The sequence below is a fragment of the Leptonychotes weddellii genome, chromosome 5 (genome assembly GCF_054177405.1).
Source record: "Leptonychotes weddellii isolate Sample4059 chromosome 5, ASM5417740v2, whole genome shotgun sequence".
NCBI classification, from domain to species: domain Eukaryota; kingdom Metazoa; phylum Chordata; class Mammalia; order Carnivora; family Phocidae; genus Leptonychotes; species Leptonychotes weddellii.
The window spans coordinates 6060988-6078308 of NC_138373.1; the positions used below are offsets into that span (position 1 = coordinate 6060988).

Below are 17321 nucleotides of genomic sequence, written 5' to 3' on the forward strand. Positions count from 1 at the left end.
GTTTCATTATGATTGCTTAGATAGGCGTAACTAAGATGAGTAGTCACTTTATCATGAAACCCCAGAAATATTCCCACAATTATAAAGATTGCCATAAACAAAATGAAAGAGAATAGCAGGAGCCAGCTGTGGAGTCTCCTGTTTTCAGGATCGTCCCCCATACTTGGACCTTGTCAAACAGCATGAGTAGCTTGGCTCGTGCCATTATTACGCAAAGATAGCAAAAATAATAATTCTTATCCTTCTCCCCCCACTGGATCTTTTCTCAGTATTTAATTTAATTTTAATTCCAGTGAGTTAGCATACAGTGTTATATGAGTTTCAGTTGTATAATCTAGTGATTCAGTGATTCCATACAAAAATATAGAACGCTTCACGAATGTGCATGTTATCCTTGCACAGGGACCATGCTAATCTCTGTATTGCTCCAGTTTTAGTATAAGTGCTGTCAAAGTGAGCACTCTTCTCAGTTTTAGTATCTATTTCCTTTCCACACTTTTATCCAAACTGTTCCATTGTCCCACCCAACTTAATGTTTATATGGAGTTGACTCTAAGTGCCAACTAAGGGGAGATCCATTCCTAGACCACCACTTGTATAGATCATATCATTGTCAGAATAACTCTGTTCATACAGAACATACTGACACCTTATCTCAACATTGGATCTTTACTCAATACGTATTATGTTCTTGCGTTTCATTTTCCTTTCCTAATTTACTAAGTGTAGCAGCAAAAAAGAAAAAAAGAATTAGATTAACCCCAACTAGAGACAGATAGCAAAGACATGCAACTTTTCACTGAAGATGTTTAACAGAGATTTCAATTTTTTTTTTTAAGATTTTATTTATTTATTTGACAGAGAGCCAGAACCAGAGAGCACAAGTGGAGGGAATGGCAGAGGAGAGGGAGAAGCAGGCTCTGCACTGAGCAATGTGCCCGACGTGGGGCTCGATCCCAGATTCCTGGGATCATGACCTGAGCTGAAGGCAGATGCTGAACCATCTGAGCCACCCAGGCGCCCCTCAATTTTTTTTTATCTCTTAGTTTGGATGTGGAGAAATTGGAAAACTTGTACACTTTTGGTGGGAATGTAAAATGCAAAAAGTAAAAAAAAAAAAAGCAAAAAGTGCTTTGCAAGACAGTTTGGTGGCTCTTTAAAAAATGAGAACTAGAGTTACCATTATGACACAGCAATTCCACTTCTGGGTATAGACCCTAAAGAATTGAAAGCAGAGACTCAAAGAGATATTTGTACACCCATGTTCATAGCAGTGTTATTCACAATAGTCAAAAGGTGGAGGTAACCCAGGTGTCCATCAATGGATGAGTTGATAAAATGTGGTTTATTCATACAATGGGTTATTCAGCCTTAAAAAGGGAGGGAATTCTGACATGCTACAACACAGATGAAACCTGAAGACATTGTGCTAAGTGAAATAAAAGGACAAGTGCTATATGATTCCACTCACATGAGGTACCTAGAGTAGTCAGATTCATAGAGACAGAAAGTAGAAGGGTGGTTGCCAAGTGCCGGGAGCAGAAGGAATGGGGAGTTAGTGTTAGATGGGGGCAAAATTTCAGTTTTGGAAAAGGAAGAGCTCTATGGATGGATGGTGGTGTGGCTGAACAACAGTGTGAATGTGTTTAATGCTACTGGCCTTATCAAGTTAGAGAATCATTTGTGATATTGGTGAGATCTATTTCGGTGGCATAGCCGGGGGGTGGACGGGGTGGGGAGGGGAAAGCCAGATCCCAGGGGGCTTTGAATTCCGCTGTGAGTTCTCACAGATACAGCTACCCACTTGAAGATCAAATAGGCATCTCAAACTCTTTGTTTTCTCTCCACCATCCAAACCTCTTTTTTTTTTTTTCTCATCTTAGTGGATAGATCTTACATTCCCTCAGTTGCTCAGGCCAAAAAGCCTAGAGCCCGCTTTCTCATACCCCGAATCCAAACCATCAGTAAATTCTGTCGGTTCTATTTCAAACCACACACAGTCTAGCAGCTTCTTACTACCTCCAGCACTTTCAGGTCTGAGCCACCATCTTCTCTCTTGGATGACTTTAGCAGGGAGCTGCTTCTTTTCTTTCCATTCTATAGTCTCTTCATCATAAAAGAACTTTAGAAAATATAAATAAGATTATTTCACTTCTCTGTTCAGAACTTTCCAAAGGCTTCTCTTCTCGGAGTAAAAGTCAAAGACCTTACTTAGCTAACAGTTCTTTCTGGAGCATGTTGGCCAACATGCCAAGAATGCTCCCTAATCTTAGGGGCTGTGCTCTTGTTCCCTGTGCCTGGAACCCATTTCCTCAAGACCTTTTACGACTTTATCTCTCTCTTCCCGTGAATTTCTGTCTTGAGAGATCTTCCCTAAGTACTTGTGATATTTTAAAAACATGTCTGCGAATTCTTTGACATTCTTCCCATCAAGAGTTACAGTCTAATTCCTTTCCCCTTGAATATTGTCTGGCCATAGTGACTCACTTTTAACAAATAAAATATGAAGGCAGTGATGCTGTTACTCCTCAGGCTGGGTCATGAAAAACAGTGCTTGGGATGCTTGCCCTTGGGACCGAGCCATCATGCTGTGAGGAAGCCCGCGTCACAGACAGGCCACACATAGATACTCCAGCAACAATAGCCCTAACTGTGGTCCTCGCTGACAGCCAACATCAACCCTTCGATACGTGAGTGGGGAATCCTTCAGGATAACTCCAGCCCAAGCCTGTTTGTCTGCGACTACATGACAGACCCCGAAGGAGCGTTGCCTAGCTCAACACAGCCACTCCCAGAAAGATGAGAGATAAAATAAATGATTGCTGTTATTTTTTTAAATTGCTTTAAGTAATATTTTATTGACTGTTTACTATTTATTACAGGCATTTTATATACAAGAATTTGCCTGAACTCTATATCAGCCCTGGTTAAGTAGGCATTATTTATTTTTTATTGTTTTATTATTACTTTTATTTTCAGCAGACTCCTCGCCCAACATGGGCTTGACCTCATGACCCTGAGATTAAGAGTCACGTGCTCCATCGACTAAGTCAGCCAGATGCTTCAATGATTGCTGTTATTTTAAGCCACTAAGTTTGGGTGGTTTGTTTCTCCGCAATGGACACTTGAAGCACCACCCTGCCACAATTACTCTCCTTATCAATTGCTAGTCCCCGACCTTGATATGTTTTTCTTTATGGCACTTAGAGCTTTCTGACATATTTTATGTATACTTGTTCTCTCTCTCTCTTTTTTTTTTTTTCTGTTCTCCTCCCATTGCCCTGGAACACCAGCTGCATGAAAGTAGAACCTTTGTTTTGTTTGCTGATATATCCCCAGTGCCTAGAATGTAGTACCTGGTACAGAATTGTCACTTGAGCTCAAATTGTATGTGCTAAGTGGATGTAGCTGTGGCCCTTTGGTGTGGAAAAGGCATACAGTGTGAATGAGAAGGTGTTGGCGTGAAAAGATTTTATGTGACTTGGAAAATGCCATATAGGTGATATTTATTATTCTCATTCTTCTTTTTTTTTTTTAAAGATTTTATTTATTTATTTGAGAGAGAGAGAGAGAAACAGCATGAGAGGGGAGAGGATCAGAGGGAAAAGCAGGCTCCCCACTGAGCCGGGAGCCCGGTGGGGGACTCGATCCCAGGATTCTGGGATCATGACCTGAGCGGAAGGCAGTCGCTTAACTATCTGAGCCGCCCAGGCACCCTATTCTCATTATTCTTGAAGATACTTCCACTTTATTACTAGTGGTACTTAATAATGCTATTTTAAAAATGTAGATAATGGAACTATTTTTCTTCCTTTCTTCTTGAATATTTTTAAAAATTAAAATTAATGTTCTGGTACATTCATGGGATTGGGTTTATGCTGCCAAGTCTGTGAGGGTGGTTGACGTCAACATTTCTTCACATCATTTTTACAGGTTTGAGGTGAGATTTTGTTGGTATTGTTGTGGTTTTATGGTCAGAGTCCCAGGAAAGCCTATCCTGCCCTGCCAATTATCCCAGCTCCTGAGGGCTCCTAAGGAAACAATATGCTCAAAGAACAATAGCAAACTTTGAGCCAGAGTGCCACTTTGTTAGTATCTGAGTTACACCCAGTAACCTCCATCGTGGACTCACTGGTCAAAGGTTAGCTGGAAAATGGTCTAGGCCTACCCCCTCCCACTCTTAGTCCCAAATCTGAATTGAGGATCTGCGTGCTTAGCCATGGTGTATATATAGAAAGAGGGGTGACTCGTCCCAAAATGGGGACTCCAAGGAGACCATGAATAGAAGAGGAATAACCAGGGGCAGGCTGGAAGGAAGGGGGCTTCGTCCCTGGATGCTAACCCTTTAGGGCACACTGCCCTTCATAAAATATGCACCAGTGAACTCTTTAGGTTCTGACCAGTTGGACTGGTAGCTCTTTTTTCTTGGAGGGGGAGGGGGAGATAGAAAAGGGATTGGTTAAGACTAAATTATGGGGGGAGAGGACATGAGTGTTCTTTCTGCAGCGTGTGCCGCCCTTGTCATGGTTGTCATCAACATCTATTACCAGCGTACTTTTATTGAGTCATGATTTTAAACCCAGCACTATGATAGAGCCTTCTGAGGGTGTTTCTTAAGATGAATAGGACCTTTTATAAAATTTAAAAAGGACCCAGCCGTCCTGTTTGGAGTGGAGTTATGGTGAACGTGAATCGTGCAAAGCCAGGTATGAAAGGGATTGACAGAATTAGAATTATATGGCGTTCCAGGGGAGAGAAAATACTGTCTCTTGGTCGGGGAGATGTGAGGTGGCTTCATGAAGGGCATGGTATTTTATCTGAGCTTGAAGGACACCTGGAATTTTGACAGAAATGGGCAAGTTGGGCCTGCTGGAACCACAGAGTAGAGACTGAAAAAGCACAGCGTTTGGTAGAATGGTGAATTTCAAATGGACTGGAGTCAAATGGCCAGTAACTGTGGTGCCAGGACTAGCGGCCCCAGTGGGTTGGACTTTCTGTGGAATGTTCTTTCAAGCTCTACCATACCCCTTGCCACCTGCTTAGGTGTTCAGCTGAGATATTGCTGCAGGCATTCCTGATGCAAGTACCTAGAGTATGGAACCCCACCCAGCAGCATCCAAGGCCACGAGTGGGATGGCTTTGAGGACAATCAAGTCTGTCCCCAGAGCTAGATTCAACCCAGAATGTGGGGATGGTGGTTGAGGAAGTGGGGATGTGGCAGAGGAGTTTAGAAATTGCGATGCATGAGGGTTAAGGATTTTGAGGACCTGGAGGTGTCTGGGGCTCTCAGAGGGCATTCCTTTGGCATAGGCTATCAGCACAGGCCATAGATTCCTATGAGTTCACCTTTTTCACGTGAACCCTCTCCAGAAGGTCTGTAGATAAAGCTAATTTGCATTTGTTTATGTGGTTCTGTCTTTAGGGGAGAGTTTATGTCCCTCAGCAGTCTGTGCGGGGGGCCAAGAAGGGACTTGCAAATTACTTATGGAGTAATGAGAGGACTCCCTGGCCATGGTGACCCAAGACAATGAGGTCTGTGTTTTTCCAGCCTTCTATATGTGGAGCCTGTCCCTGGTTCATCCCATTCCCAGCACAAAGGCCCTGAGAGGGGCTGTCATCGCCCACAGGATAAAGCCTTCCCTCCAATAGTTTTCTTAGAGCTCCCTTCATGTCTTTGTTCCTCAGGCAGTAGATGAAGGGGTTCAGCATGGGTGTGACCACCATATACATCACTGAAGCCAGTGATTCCTTGTCAGCTGAGTGGGAGGATGAGGGATTCAGGTAGACCCCTGTGATGGTCCCACAGAAGAGAAGGACTACAGTGAGGTAAGAGCCACAGGTGGAAAAGGCCTTTTGTTTGCCCCTGGCAGATGGGACCTTGAGCACAGCAGACACAATGTGGGTGTAGGACACAAGAATGCTGAGAAAGGGGATGAGAACAATCAAGCCCCCCACCAGCAGAATCATGAGCTGGTTGAGCTGGGTGTTAGAACAGGAGAGCTGGAGCAGGGGAATAAGGTCACAAAAGAAGTAAGGGATGATGTTGCTGGCACAGAACTCCAGTCGAGCCATGAGGACAGTGTGTAGCAGGGAGTGGAGGCTGGCAATGAGCCAGGAGCTCCCCAGCATCAGGGCACAGATTTGCAGACTCATCATGGTGGAGTAGTGCAGTGGGTGACAGATGGCCACGTAGCGGTCATAAGCCATTGCTGTCAGGAGAAAGTTGTCCATGTTGGCAAGCAAAATGCAGAAGTAGATCTGGGCTAAGCAGCCACCATAGGAAATGGACCAAGTCTGCATCTGGATGTTCACAAGCATCTTGGGGACTGTGGCAGAGATGAAGCAGAAATCCACCAGGGAACGGTTGCTGAGGAAGAAGTACATGGGCGTGTGGAGGTGGGAGTCTGAGCCAATGGCCAGGATGATGAGCAAGTTTCCTGCTGCCCCGGCCAGGTACATGACAAGGAAGAGCCCAAAGATCAGCTCCTGCCTTTCAGGCTGGCTGGAGAGCCCTAGGAGGATGAACTCAGAGGCGCTTGTCTGGTTTTCTCCCTCCATGATTGGCTGGTCCTGCTGAGAGATCCAGAGCAGGCACAGGCTATAGGGAATAGGGGGTGGCACCCATGCCCCCCTTCTTCCCTCATACAACCCCTCAACTCACATCCGGCTAACTGACATCTCTCTGTTCATTTGGTATGAAATCCAAAGAAGGCTCTCTATCTACCAAAGGAAAAGCTTCAACCAGGGAGTCTTCTGGCCCCAACAAACCCCAAAGTCAGAGTTTTAATTATTTCACTACCAAAATGCTCTGATCCCAAACCTGCAAAGCCCCATCTGCCATCCCTCTAAGGAGAATCCTTGTGACATATGGCCAGGGACTCAGTGGTGCTAACAAACAAGGAGTGCTTAGGGTGTTTTGCCCCCCAGACTTCTGTTGTACTCTCATTCTTTGATTTGAGCAACTGATGTTGTTTCACTATTAAGTGAAGAATTATAGTTTCTTCTTACTCCCAAAAAGATTGCCACCTGAAGCCCCTTTCTCTACAGAATTCTGGAACCACAATGGCACATATATAGAACCAGGGGGTATTATTTGTACATACCCTCCTTCCCCTCAAATACTTTGTCTTCCTTTGTTCCCCCAGTCACATATGGCCCAGGACTTAGGGTGGTCCAGCTGCCGCTTATCACGGGCTCTGGGTTACCTTGGTCCTTGTGATAATGATGTGGATGGAGTACGTCAGGACAAACCTGGACAGAAGAGCCTGCTGACTGGGACAGCTCAGCCAGCCCTTCTGTCTGGGCTTATCCAGGAAAGGACTTGCCTCTGGAGGGTAAGAGTTGTCCCTGCAGGTGACAAAGAGAAACTACAAGTGTAACATTGCCCAAAGGAATGGAATGGGGGAAAAGAAAACAATAGGACCGCAGAAACTGGACTCCAGAAACTGGAGTTCATGATAGTTCAGTGTGAGCTCAGCTGAAGTTCCATTAGATATAATATCAATTATTTTCCACTGCTTCACAAGACGTAGTTGGGATTTGGGTGCTGTGAGAATGTAAATCACAAAGAGGGAGGGGGGGAAGGAAGAACTTGAGTCAGTGTGCTGAGCAGGGATGGGGGAAGAGCTGACGGGGGAAATCAGTCTGGAAAAGCCATGGGGGCAGGGTTATGACCCACCAGGAACTGGGCAGGGAGTGACAACGGGAAAACCGTCTTGGGCGGTTGCCTTTGTCCACCCCACCATTTTGCTGAGGTGGAACCTGCTTGGAGCAAAGAAACTTACCAGTGCAGGTGGGGAGGGTAAAGGAGGGATGGAGATTTTGGCTATGCTGCAGATCCCAGTTGAATTCTCGGCCTGTTCCTTAGTGTGGAAGATAAACGTGTTCCTTCAATTTCACTGCTTTGATTTTCTCCAAAAGACCAAAAAAGTGCTACCAGGTGAACTTAGCCTTGGGGCTTCTGTGTAAATGGGTCAGGGCTTCCTGGAGTGGCCAGCGCTGGGGCAGGAGAAGGGGCATGTGGAGCACGTGGGATGGGGCAGGGACGTGGGGGGAGAGGATCGCCTGTACTGGGAGAGATACATTTTGAGACGGGGAGCTGCGGCATGTGTAGTGGCAAAAGCTCTGTCCCTTCCTTGACTAGTACTCCTTTCCAACCAGGGTGACACCATCCTCTTTTCCTTCCAATCCTCCACTTCCCCGGAGATGTGGGAGAAGAAAAATTTCTTGTTACTACTTCCCACTTGTTAGGAAAGTACTCTTCCCAAGTACTGCCTATTTGAAGAAAACCCAAGCTAAGAGAGTCTAACTTGAGACAAAAAGGATTTTTCTCCTGGCTTCTGGATCATTCCTGTCAACATCCAGACATCACCCAGCTTTGAAAATCCACCCTTGGCCCACATTCCCCTCTGGCTGTCAGCTCACTTCTCTACTCCCCCTTTCCAGAAAAGTCCTCAAACTATGTCCGGTATGCAAACCGTAGTTCCCTTCTTCCTGTTTGCTCATGAAGCCGCCTTCTGAGGCTTCCCCACAATCCATGAAACTTACCTGGTCAAAGCCACCATTGCCACATCTGTGGTTGGTCCTCAGGCTCCACCTTACTAAAACCAACAAGCTGCAGTTGGCACATCCACCTTCTGGAAACACATTCCCCACTGGGTTCAGAGCGCAGTTTTGTTGTGGCACCTTTCCTGCCTCACTGGTTTCTTGCCCTCGGTCCTCCTCATTTTCTGACCAATCATATCATAAGCTCATGAGGGCAGGAGCTTTATTTTTATGTATTGCTATATCCCCAGTTTCTAGAACCATGCCTGGACTAAAGGAGACACTCAATGATTTTATGCTGTTGTTGAATGAAGGGATAACTGCTCTTAATGTTCCCTTTCATGACCATACATCTTTGAGATTGGGTGAGACCTTAAATATAGTCCTTCTTCACCTGATATCAACTTCGTGTCTCCCAAATGTCACTCACATTTACTTATCACCTGTATTATTGTTTCGTTAATACTCTTATTTAACTCACTGATTTTGTTAATTGAAATTCATTTATTAAAATGAAAATTTATGCTCCATGATACATAAGAAAACAGTATCACTTACTGAATTTTAGCTAGACACCATTACTTGCAGAGAGTTCTCAGTCTGAAACCTACTTTTCCTTGGTTAAAAAAGGAGAATGTAAAGTCCCAGGGAGGAGTTGGGAAACAGCACCTGAGGATTTCTCTGAGAGGGAGTCAGAAGGGTTGAGGGAGAACTCAAAAAGGAATCACTTTCTCAGCAAGTGATTTGATGCTACTTGTCTCCATCTTTGTAAACCACCTAATGCCACTACTCAGACCCCCGTAGGTACAGGCTCTACACTGCACTAACCCATACATACCTGGACTCAGACACCTATTTGTTGAGATCTGATCCTTAGCCAGCCAGCGCACAGACTGGCCTTGTGTTCTACTTCAGCAGCAGTCCTGCATCTCTCTCTCTGGTGACCACCACAACTCTGGGGTTTGTGTTGGCTTGAATACGGGACCTGTTCTGTGAGAGCCCAAGGGGTGGAGAAAATGCTTGTCATTGACTTTGGAGTCCTCATGTTTAATTTTGCCCAGTGATTGAGCCATAATTAGCTCTGCTTAAATAATTTAGAAGGGGAAACAAGTTAAAATGTAGATAATAAAACTAAAATCAAATGACTCAGAAAAAGAAAAGTTATTTAAGCAGAAATCTGATAATTGATTCTTTGAAAAAGAGTTAATGAGCAATATCAGTTTTGATAAACAAATGAGAATGAAAATGAGAATGAGGTCAGGATTTGGAAAATTTAATAGCTAGTACAAAAGATTTATATTTAAGTTGACTATTATTTTCAATTAGAGGCTAATACATCTTTTTTTTTAAAATTCTTTTTTCTTTTTAGATTTTATTTATTTATTTGAGAGAGAGAGCACAAGCAGGGTTGAGGGGCAGGGGGAGAGAGAGAAGCAGACTCCCCAGGGAGCCGGGAGCCTGATGTGGGGCTCGATCCCAGGACCCCCGGGATCATGACCTGAGCTGAAGGCAGATGCTTAACCAACTGAGCCACCCAGGCACCCTAGAGGCTAACACATCTTATCAAATAAAATAGATGACTACTCACAAATATGCTCAATAGCCCCCCAAATGCAAAAAGAATTAGCATGAATATAACACTAATGGAGAAAGAAATACAAACTTATTAAACAGTCTGACTCCAATGAAGAAAATATTCCAACCCTCTAAGGACCAATTAGTTCAATAATAAAAGTATAAAAACAGAAAATTATGACATAGTAATAATCTGTAAAATGGATTAATAATATCTGCATACAGGGGTTGTTATGAACATTAAATGAGGAAATACCCATAATGTGCATAGAACAGCAGTGTTGCCCACAGTTGGCGCCCACTTAACTTGGCTATTGTTATTCTGTTATTATTCTTCAGTTCATTTTTAGAGGCAAATATGATTTTAAACTCGAACTAAACAAGATAATGAAAGGAATATTTTAGACCAATTTTGTTTACAGACATAGATGCAAATGCCCCAAGTAAAAAAATGTGCAAGCCAAGAAAACAATGCATTAAAGGAATTATCTGTCAAATTCAAGGAAATCCATTACCTAGTTTAACACAAACAAAATACCAACTACTGTAATGAGATCCAGATAAATTTGTCAAAACCTTATAGATTAGAACTCTGAAAACAGTAGTAATGCTTTTTTTCTTAATATGATAAGCGGTGTATTTAAAAACAAAGGTCAACATCATGTTTTTTGAAGACTTATACTTTTTCCCTAAAAAGAAGAACAAAATATGGGTATTCTCTGTTTTCATTCCTTATTTAATATCTTGCTAGAAATGCTGGTGATGGCTATCTGAAAAGAAAAAAGAAATAAAAACATAACTTTTTGCAAAATATCTATCATAGCTAAGCTATTAAAAGAAATGAAGTCACTGCTAAAAATAAAGTTAGCTGAGCAGAGTTGTAGAGTGTAATGTTACACAAAAATTAGTAAATTCCTTACTAATAGATCAACAGTAAACCAACTGAGCCACCCAGGCGCCCTAAACATTAGTTTTTAAATTCTACCCCAGAGTCTATATCTTTGCAACTATGATGTATCAATGCAATGGAATATTATACAGATACTAAAAATGAAAAAAATGTGTTGATTTCTGGATATTTGTCTATGACATAGACTTTAAAAGCTGAACATAAAGTAGCAGGTACATACAGATGACATCTATGTACATCTGACAACAAAAATATGTTAATTTGGGGGCGCCTGGGTGGCTCAGTCGTTAAGCGGCTGCCTTCGGCTCAGGTCATGGTCCCAGGGTCCTGGGATCGAGCCCCGCATCGGGCTCCCTGCTCCGCGGGAAGCCTGCTTCTCCCTCTCCCACTCCCCCTGCTTGTGTTCCCTCTCTCGCTGTGTCTCTCTGTCAAATAAATAAATAAAATCTTTAAAAAAAATGTTAATTTGGAGGGTAATGGGAACACTTTGAGGTTTAATTTCTGCTAGTGTTTTCCTTGCTAAGTTGCTTCCATTAAACAAGCTATAGGAATTAGGCCATTGTAGGCAGTCACCTCCTCTCCTTCTGAGCGTGTCTGAGCGCCAGCAAATATTTTCAGATGTCTCTTCCAAGGATAAGCATTAGAAGGTGTTGGAATTACTGGATAGGCCCTCATAGTCGGGAATGAGGGCAGGGCTGAGAGAGGTTGTCCCGAAATCTAATCCTACATGAGTTTAGGAAGTTTGTAAAGTGATGGGGTTGGATCCCTGCCTGGTTTCCAAGGTCCCCTACAGGTCTCTGATTCTGCTTGTCTTTGAGAAGTGGAGTGTCTTAGGCTTACACATTTTGGGGCATTGAGAGAAGAGTGTCTTCTTCTGCCCTTACATTAACACTGACCTGTTCAGTTGGTTTGATTTCTGCCAAGCCCACCCAAGGAAGCTGCCTCCTCCTGAGTTGCTCCTCCTCGCTAAGGAGAGGCAGATGGCTCATAAGCTTCCTAGAGCCAGAGACTCAAGCCTGGGCCCCACTGGAAGCAAGATGCAGAGCAAGTGTGTGGGTGGAAGGCAGGGTGAGCAAGGAGGCTGAGAGAGCAGGGCTCATTCCCTGATTCTTGGGCCAAGCAGAGATGCGTGCGGCTCACACTTGAATTATTTGCAGGGTTGCCCTTGGCCTCTAGGGAACAATACTCAGTGGGCATTGTTAAAAATAAATGTGCAGTAATTGCCTTGGGTCTGGCTGGGCCCAATTCTCCTGGACTCCAGACACATCATCTCCTTAGGGTTTTTCTACTGGAAAGTTACTACTTCCAGGGGTTTAATTTGTTACTTTTGTCTACAGGGAAAGCCTTAACATTTTCTTACTTTTTATTTTCCGTGCAGGGAATTCATGTTGTTTATTCAATCAGATTAGAACTCAGTGTTTATGTTGATGGTCATTTAAAAAAATTGTGATGAAATGCATATAATATCAAGTTTACCTTCTTAACCATTGTTTAGTGTACATTTCAGTAGTGTTAAGTATATTCATATGGTGTGTAACTAATCTCCAGAATTCTTTTCATCTTCCCAAACTGAAACCCTGTACCCATGAAACAACCTCCCATTCCTCCCTCCCACCAGCTCCCTGGCTACCACCACTGTCCTTTCTGTCTCTATGAGTTTGCCTGCTCTAGACACCTCATATAAGCAGAATCATATAGTATGTGTCCTTTTGTGACTGGCCTATTTTACTTAGCATAATCTCCTCAAAGTTCATCAGTGTTGCAGCTGTCAGGATTTCCTTCCTTTTTAAGGCTGAATAATATTCCACCATATAGATATAGTCCATTTTCCTTTATCTGTTGATGAGACACTTGGGTTGCTTCTACCTTTTGGTTATTGTGAATAATACTGCTATGAACATGGGTGTACAAATATCTCCTTGAGATTCTGCTTTCAGTTCTTTTGGGTAGATTCCCAGAAATGGAATTTCTGGATCATGTGGTAGTTCAATTCTTAATTTTTTTTTTAGGAATCTCCAATACTGTTCTCCACAGCGGATGCACCATTTCACATTCCCAACAGTGCACAAAGGTTCCACTTTCTTCACATCCTCATCAACACTTATTTTCTGTTTTTACTTACTAAAGTTTATTAGGAACAAAGAAGAATCTACAGAGGGAACATCAATAAATATAAAATATGTGTGAAACATTTAGGGAATCACACACAACGGTGTCAGCAAGTATATGCAAGCATGGGAGGGCACTGTGACTTGGACACTTCTACATATGAATTTATGGTCAAGGGGCTAAAACTTTGTCTTGCCAGAGGGAACTCAGGCACCAGCACAAGGTGGAATTGCTTTTGTCTTCTAAGGGCTTTCTTAACAATGATAATTGAAACTTTTGTAATTATTTTGTACAAGTGGGAGGGAGGTAGAGTGGATACTGTTTTATATATATACACACAACATATATACACATGTATATGTACATATATATGTTACATATGTATGTATATATATGTGTGTCCGTATATATAATAGTAGACATTCTAATGGATATGAGGTTTTGGTTTGCATTTCCTGAATGATTAGTGCTTTGAACATTTTTACATGTGATTGTTGGTCATTTGTATATCTTTGGAGAAATGTATATTCACATCCTTTGCCAATTTTTTTTATTATGTTCAGTTAGCCAGCATATAGTACATCGTTAGTTTTTGATGTCGTGTTCAACAATTCATTATTTGTGTATAACACCCAGTGCTCATCACCACACGTGCCCTCCTTAATACCCATCACCTGGTTACCCCAACCGCCCCCCTTCTGTAACCCTCAGTTTGTTTCCCGGAGTCCAGAGTCTCTCATGGTTTGTCTTCCTCTCTGACTTCTTCCCATTCAGTTTTACCTCCCTTCCCCTGTGGTCCTCCGTGCTATTGCTTATGTTCCACTTTGAGTGAAGCCATATGATAATTGTCTTTCTCTGCTTGACTTATTTCACTTAGCATAATACCCTCCAGTTCCATCCATGTCGATGCAAATGGTGGGTATTCATCCTTTCTGATGGCTGAGTAATATTCCATTGTATATATGGACCACATCTTCTTTTCTTTTTTCTTTTTACTTTTTTTTTTAAATTTTATGTATTTGACACAGAGAGAGACAGCTAGAGAGGGAACATAAGCAGGGGGAGTGGGAGAGAGAGAAGAAGGCTCCTGGCTGAGCAGGGAGCCTGATGCGGGGCTTGATCCCAGGACCCTGGGATCATGACCTGAGCCGAAGGCAGACGCTTAACTACTGAGCCACCCAGGCGCCCCTGGACCACATCTTCTTTATCCATTCGTCTGTTAAAGGGTATCTTGGTTCTTTCCACAGTTTGGCTATTGCGGACATTGCTGCTATGAACATTGGGGTGCGTGTGGTCCTTCTTTTCACTACATCTGTATCTTTGGGATAAATACCTAGTAGTGCAATTGCTGGGTTGTAGGGTAGTTCTATTTTTAACGTCTTGAGGAACCTCCATACTGTTTTCCAGAGTTCCTTTGCCAATTTTTTTTTTAAAGATTTTATTTATTTATTTGACAGAGAGAGACACAGCGAGAGAGGGAACACAAGCAGGGGGAGTGGGAGAGGGAGAAGAAGGCTTCCCGCCGAGCAGGGAGCCCGATGCGGGGCTCGATCCCAGGACCCTGGGACCATGATCTGAGCCGAAGGCAGATGCCCAACGACTGAGCCACCCAAGCGCCCATCCTTTGCCAATTTTTTGATGAGATCTTTTTTTAATTATTAAGTTATAGGAGTTCTTTATATATTCTGGATATTAAGTCCTTATCAGTTATATGATATATAAATATTTTGTCCCATTCCATAAATTGCTTTTCACTCTGTTCATTGTGTCATTTGATATAGAAAAGTTTTAAATTTTGGTATTCATGTTATCTATTTTTTCCTTTGTTTCATTTGCTCTTGGCGTCATATATAAGAAATCACTGCCAAATCCAATAGTGTGAAGGTTTTACCCTATGTTTTTTTCTAAGAGTTTTATTTTTTAATTATTTAAAAAATTTATTTATTTTATTTATTTATTTATTTTTAAAGACTTTATTTATTTATTTGAGAGAGAGAGAATGAGAGACAGAGAGCATGAGAAGGAGGAGGGTGGGAGGGAGAAGCAGACTCCCTGCCAAGCAGGGAGCCCGATGCGGGACTCGATCCCGGGACTCCAGGATCATGACCTGAGCCGAAGGCAGTCGCTTAACCAACTGAGCCACCCAGGCGCCCCTAAAAAATTTATTTATTTTAGAGTGGGGGGAGAGGTAAAGGGGGAAGGAGAGGGACAAGCAGATTCTGCCCTGAGTACAGAGCCCAGCACAGCTTGATCCCACAACCCTGAGATCATGACCTGACCTGAAATCAAGAGCTGGCCGCCCAACCAACTGAGCCACCCAGGTGCCCCTTCTTCTAAGAGTTTTATAGCTTTAGCTCTTACATTTAGGTCTTTGATCCATTTTCAGTGAATTTTTTTTTTTTAAAGATTTTATTTATTTATTCATGAGAGACAGAGAGAGAGAAGCAGAGGGAGAAGCAGGCTCCCAAGGAGCAGGGAGCCCGATGTGGGACTCGATCCCAGGACCCTGGGATCATGACCTGAGCCGAAGGCAGACGCTTAACCATCTGAGCCACCCAGGTGCCCATTTTCAGTGAATTTTTATATGTGGTAAAGTGAGGATCCAACTTTATTCTTTTGCATGTGGATATTGCATTTTCCCAGCACCATTTGTTGAAAGGACTGTTCTTTCCCCATTGAATGGTTTTGGACCATTGTCAAAAATCATTTGACCATACATATGAGGGTTTATTTCAGGGCTTTTTATTCTGTTCCATTGGTCTATATGTCTGTCTTTATACCAGTACCACATTATTTTGATTATCGTAGCTTCGTACTAAGTTTTGAAATAAAAAAGTCTGAGACCTTAACTTTGTTCTTTTTCAGGATTGTTTTGGCTATTCAAGGTCTCTTGAGATTCCATACAAGTTTTAGGATAGATTTTTCTATTTCTGAAAAAAAAATGCCATTTGAAATTTGATAGAAATTACATTAAATATATAGATTGCTTTGGATAGTATTGACATCTTAACAAGTTTTCTAATCCATGAATATGGGGTATCTTTCTATTTATTGGTGTCTTTAATTTCTTTTAGCAACTTTTTGTGGTTTTCAGTGTATAAATTTTTTGCCTACTTAGTTGGTTCTATTCCTAGTATTTTATTCTTTTTTTTTTTTTAAGATTTTATTTATTTATTTGACAGAGAGAGACAGCAAGAGAGGGAACACAAGCAGGGGGAGTGGGAGAGGGAGAAGCAGGCTTCCTGCTGAGCAGGGAGCCTGATGTGGGGCTCGATCCCAGGACCCTGGGATCATGACCTGAGCCGAAGGCAGACGCTTAACCAACTGAGCCACCCAGGCGCACCTATTCTTTTGTTTTTAAGGATTTATTTATCTATCTTGGGGGGGAGGGGCAGAGGGGGAGAAGAAAGAGAGAATCTCAAGCAGACTCCCCACTGAGTGTGGAGCCTGACTCGGGGCTATCTCATGACCCTGAAATCACGACCTGAGCGGAAATCAAGAGTCAGATGCTTAACCAACTGAGCCACCCAGGCAGCCCTATTTTATTCTTTTTGATGCTATTATAAATGAAATTGTTTTCTTAATTCTTAATTTCCTTTTTGGGCTATTCTTTGTTAATGAGCACAAACACAGATGATTTTTGTATGTTGATTTTTATATCTTTCAATTTTGCTGAATTTATTAGTTCTTATATTTTGTGTGTGTTATCTTTAGGGTTTGCAACATATAAGATCCTTTTGTCTGTGAAGAAAGATAGTTTTATTTCCTTCTTTCCTGTTTGGATGCCTTTTATTTTTCTTGCCTAATTGCTCTGGCTAGGACTTCCACTATATTTTTTAAAATTTTTTATTGTTATGTTAATCACCATACATTACATCATTAGTTTTTGATGTAGTGTTCCATGATTCATTGTTTGTGCACAACACCCAGTGCTCCATGCAGAACGTGCCCTCTTTAATACCCATCACCAGGCCAACCCATCCTCCCACCCCCCTCCCCTCTAGAACCCTCAGTTTGTTTTTCAGAGTCCATCGTCTCTCATGGTTCATGTCCCCCTCAGATTTCCCCCCTTCATTCTTACCCTCCTGCTATCTTCTTCTTCCTTTTTTTTTTTCTTAACATATATTGCATTATTTGTTTCAGAGGTACAGATCTGTGATTCAATAGTCTTGCACAATTCACA

At 42.4% G+C, this 17321-nt stretch overlaps 1 protein-coding gene and 1 non-coding gene across 2 annotated transcripts; both read right to left on the reverse strand.

The window, feature by feature from the left end:
• Positions 1–357: 357 nt before the first annotated feature.
• LOC115938356 (U6 spliceosomal RNA) lies at positions 358–461 on the reverse strand. The gene has a single exon (XR_004073488.1). It is a non-coding gene; the product is annotated as a U6 spliceosomal RNA (small nuclear RNA).
• A 5153-nt stretch (positions 462–5614) lies between these two features.
• On the reverse strand, positions 5615–6679 carry LOC102751006 (putative olfactory receptor 1F12P). Its single transcript, XM_006750643.2, is given in 2 exon segments — positions 5615–5646; positions 5649–6679. Coding segments are annotated over 2 exon segments (942 nt in total). The 5' UTR covers positions 6559–6679.
• Between the last annotated feature and the right edge of the window lie 10642 nt (positions 6680–17321).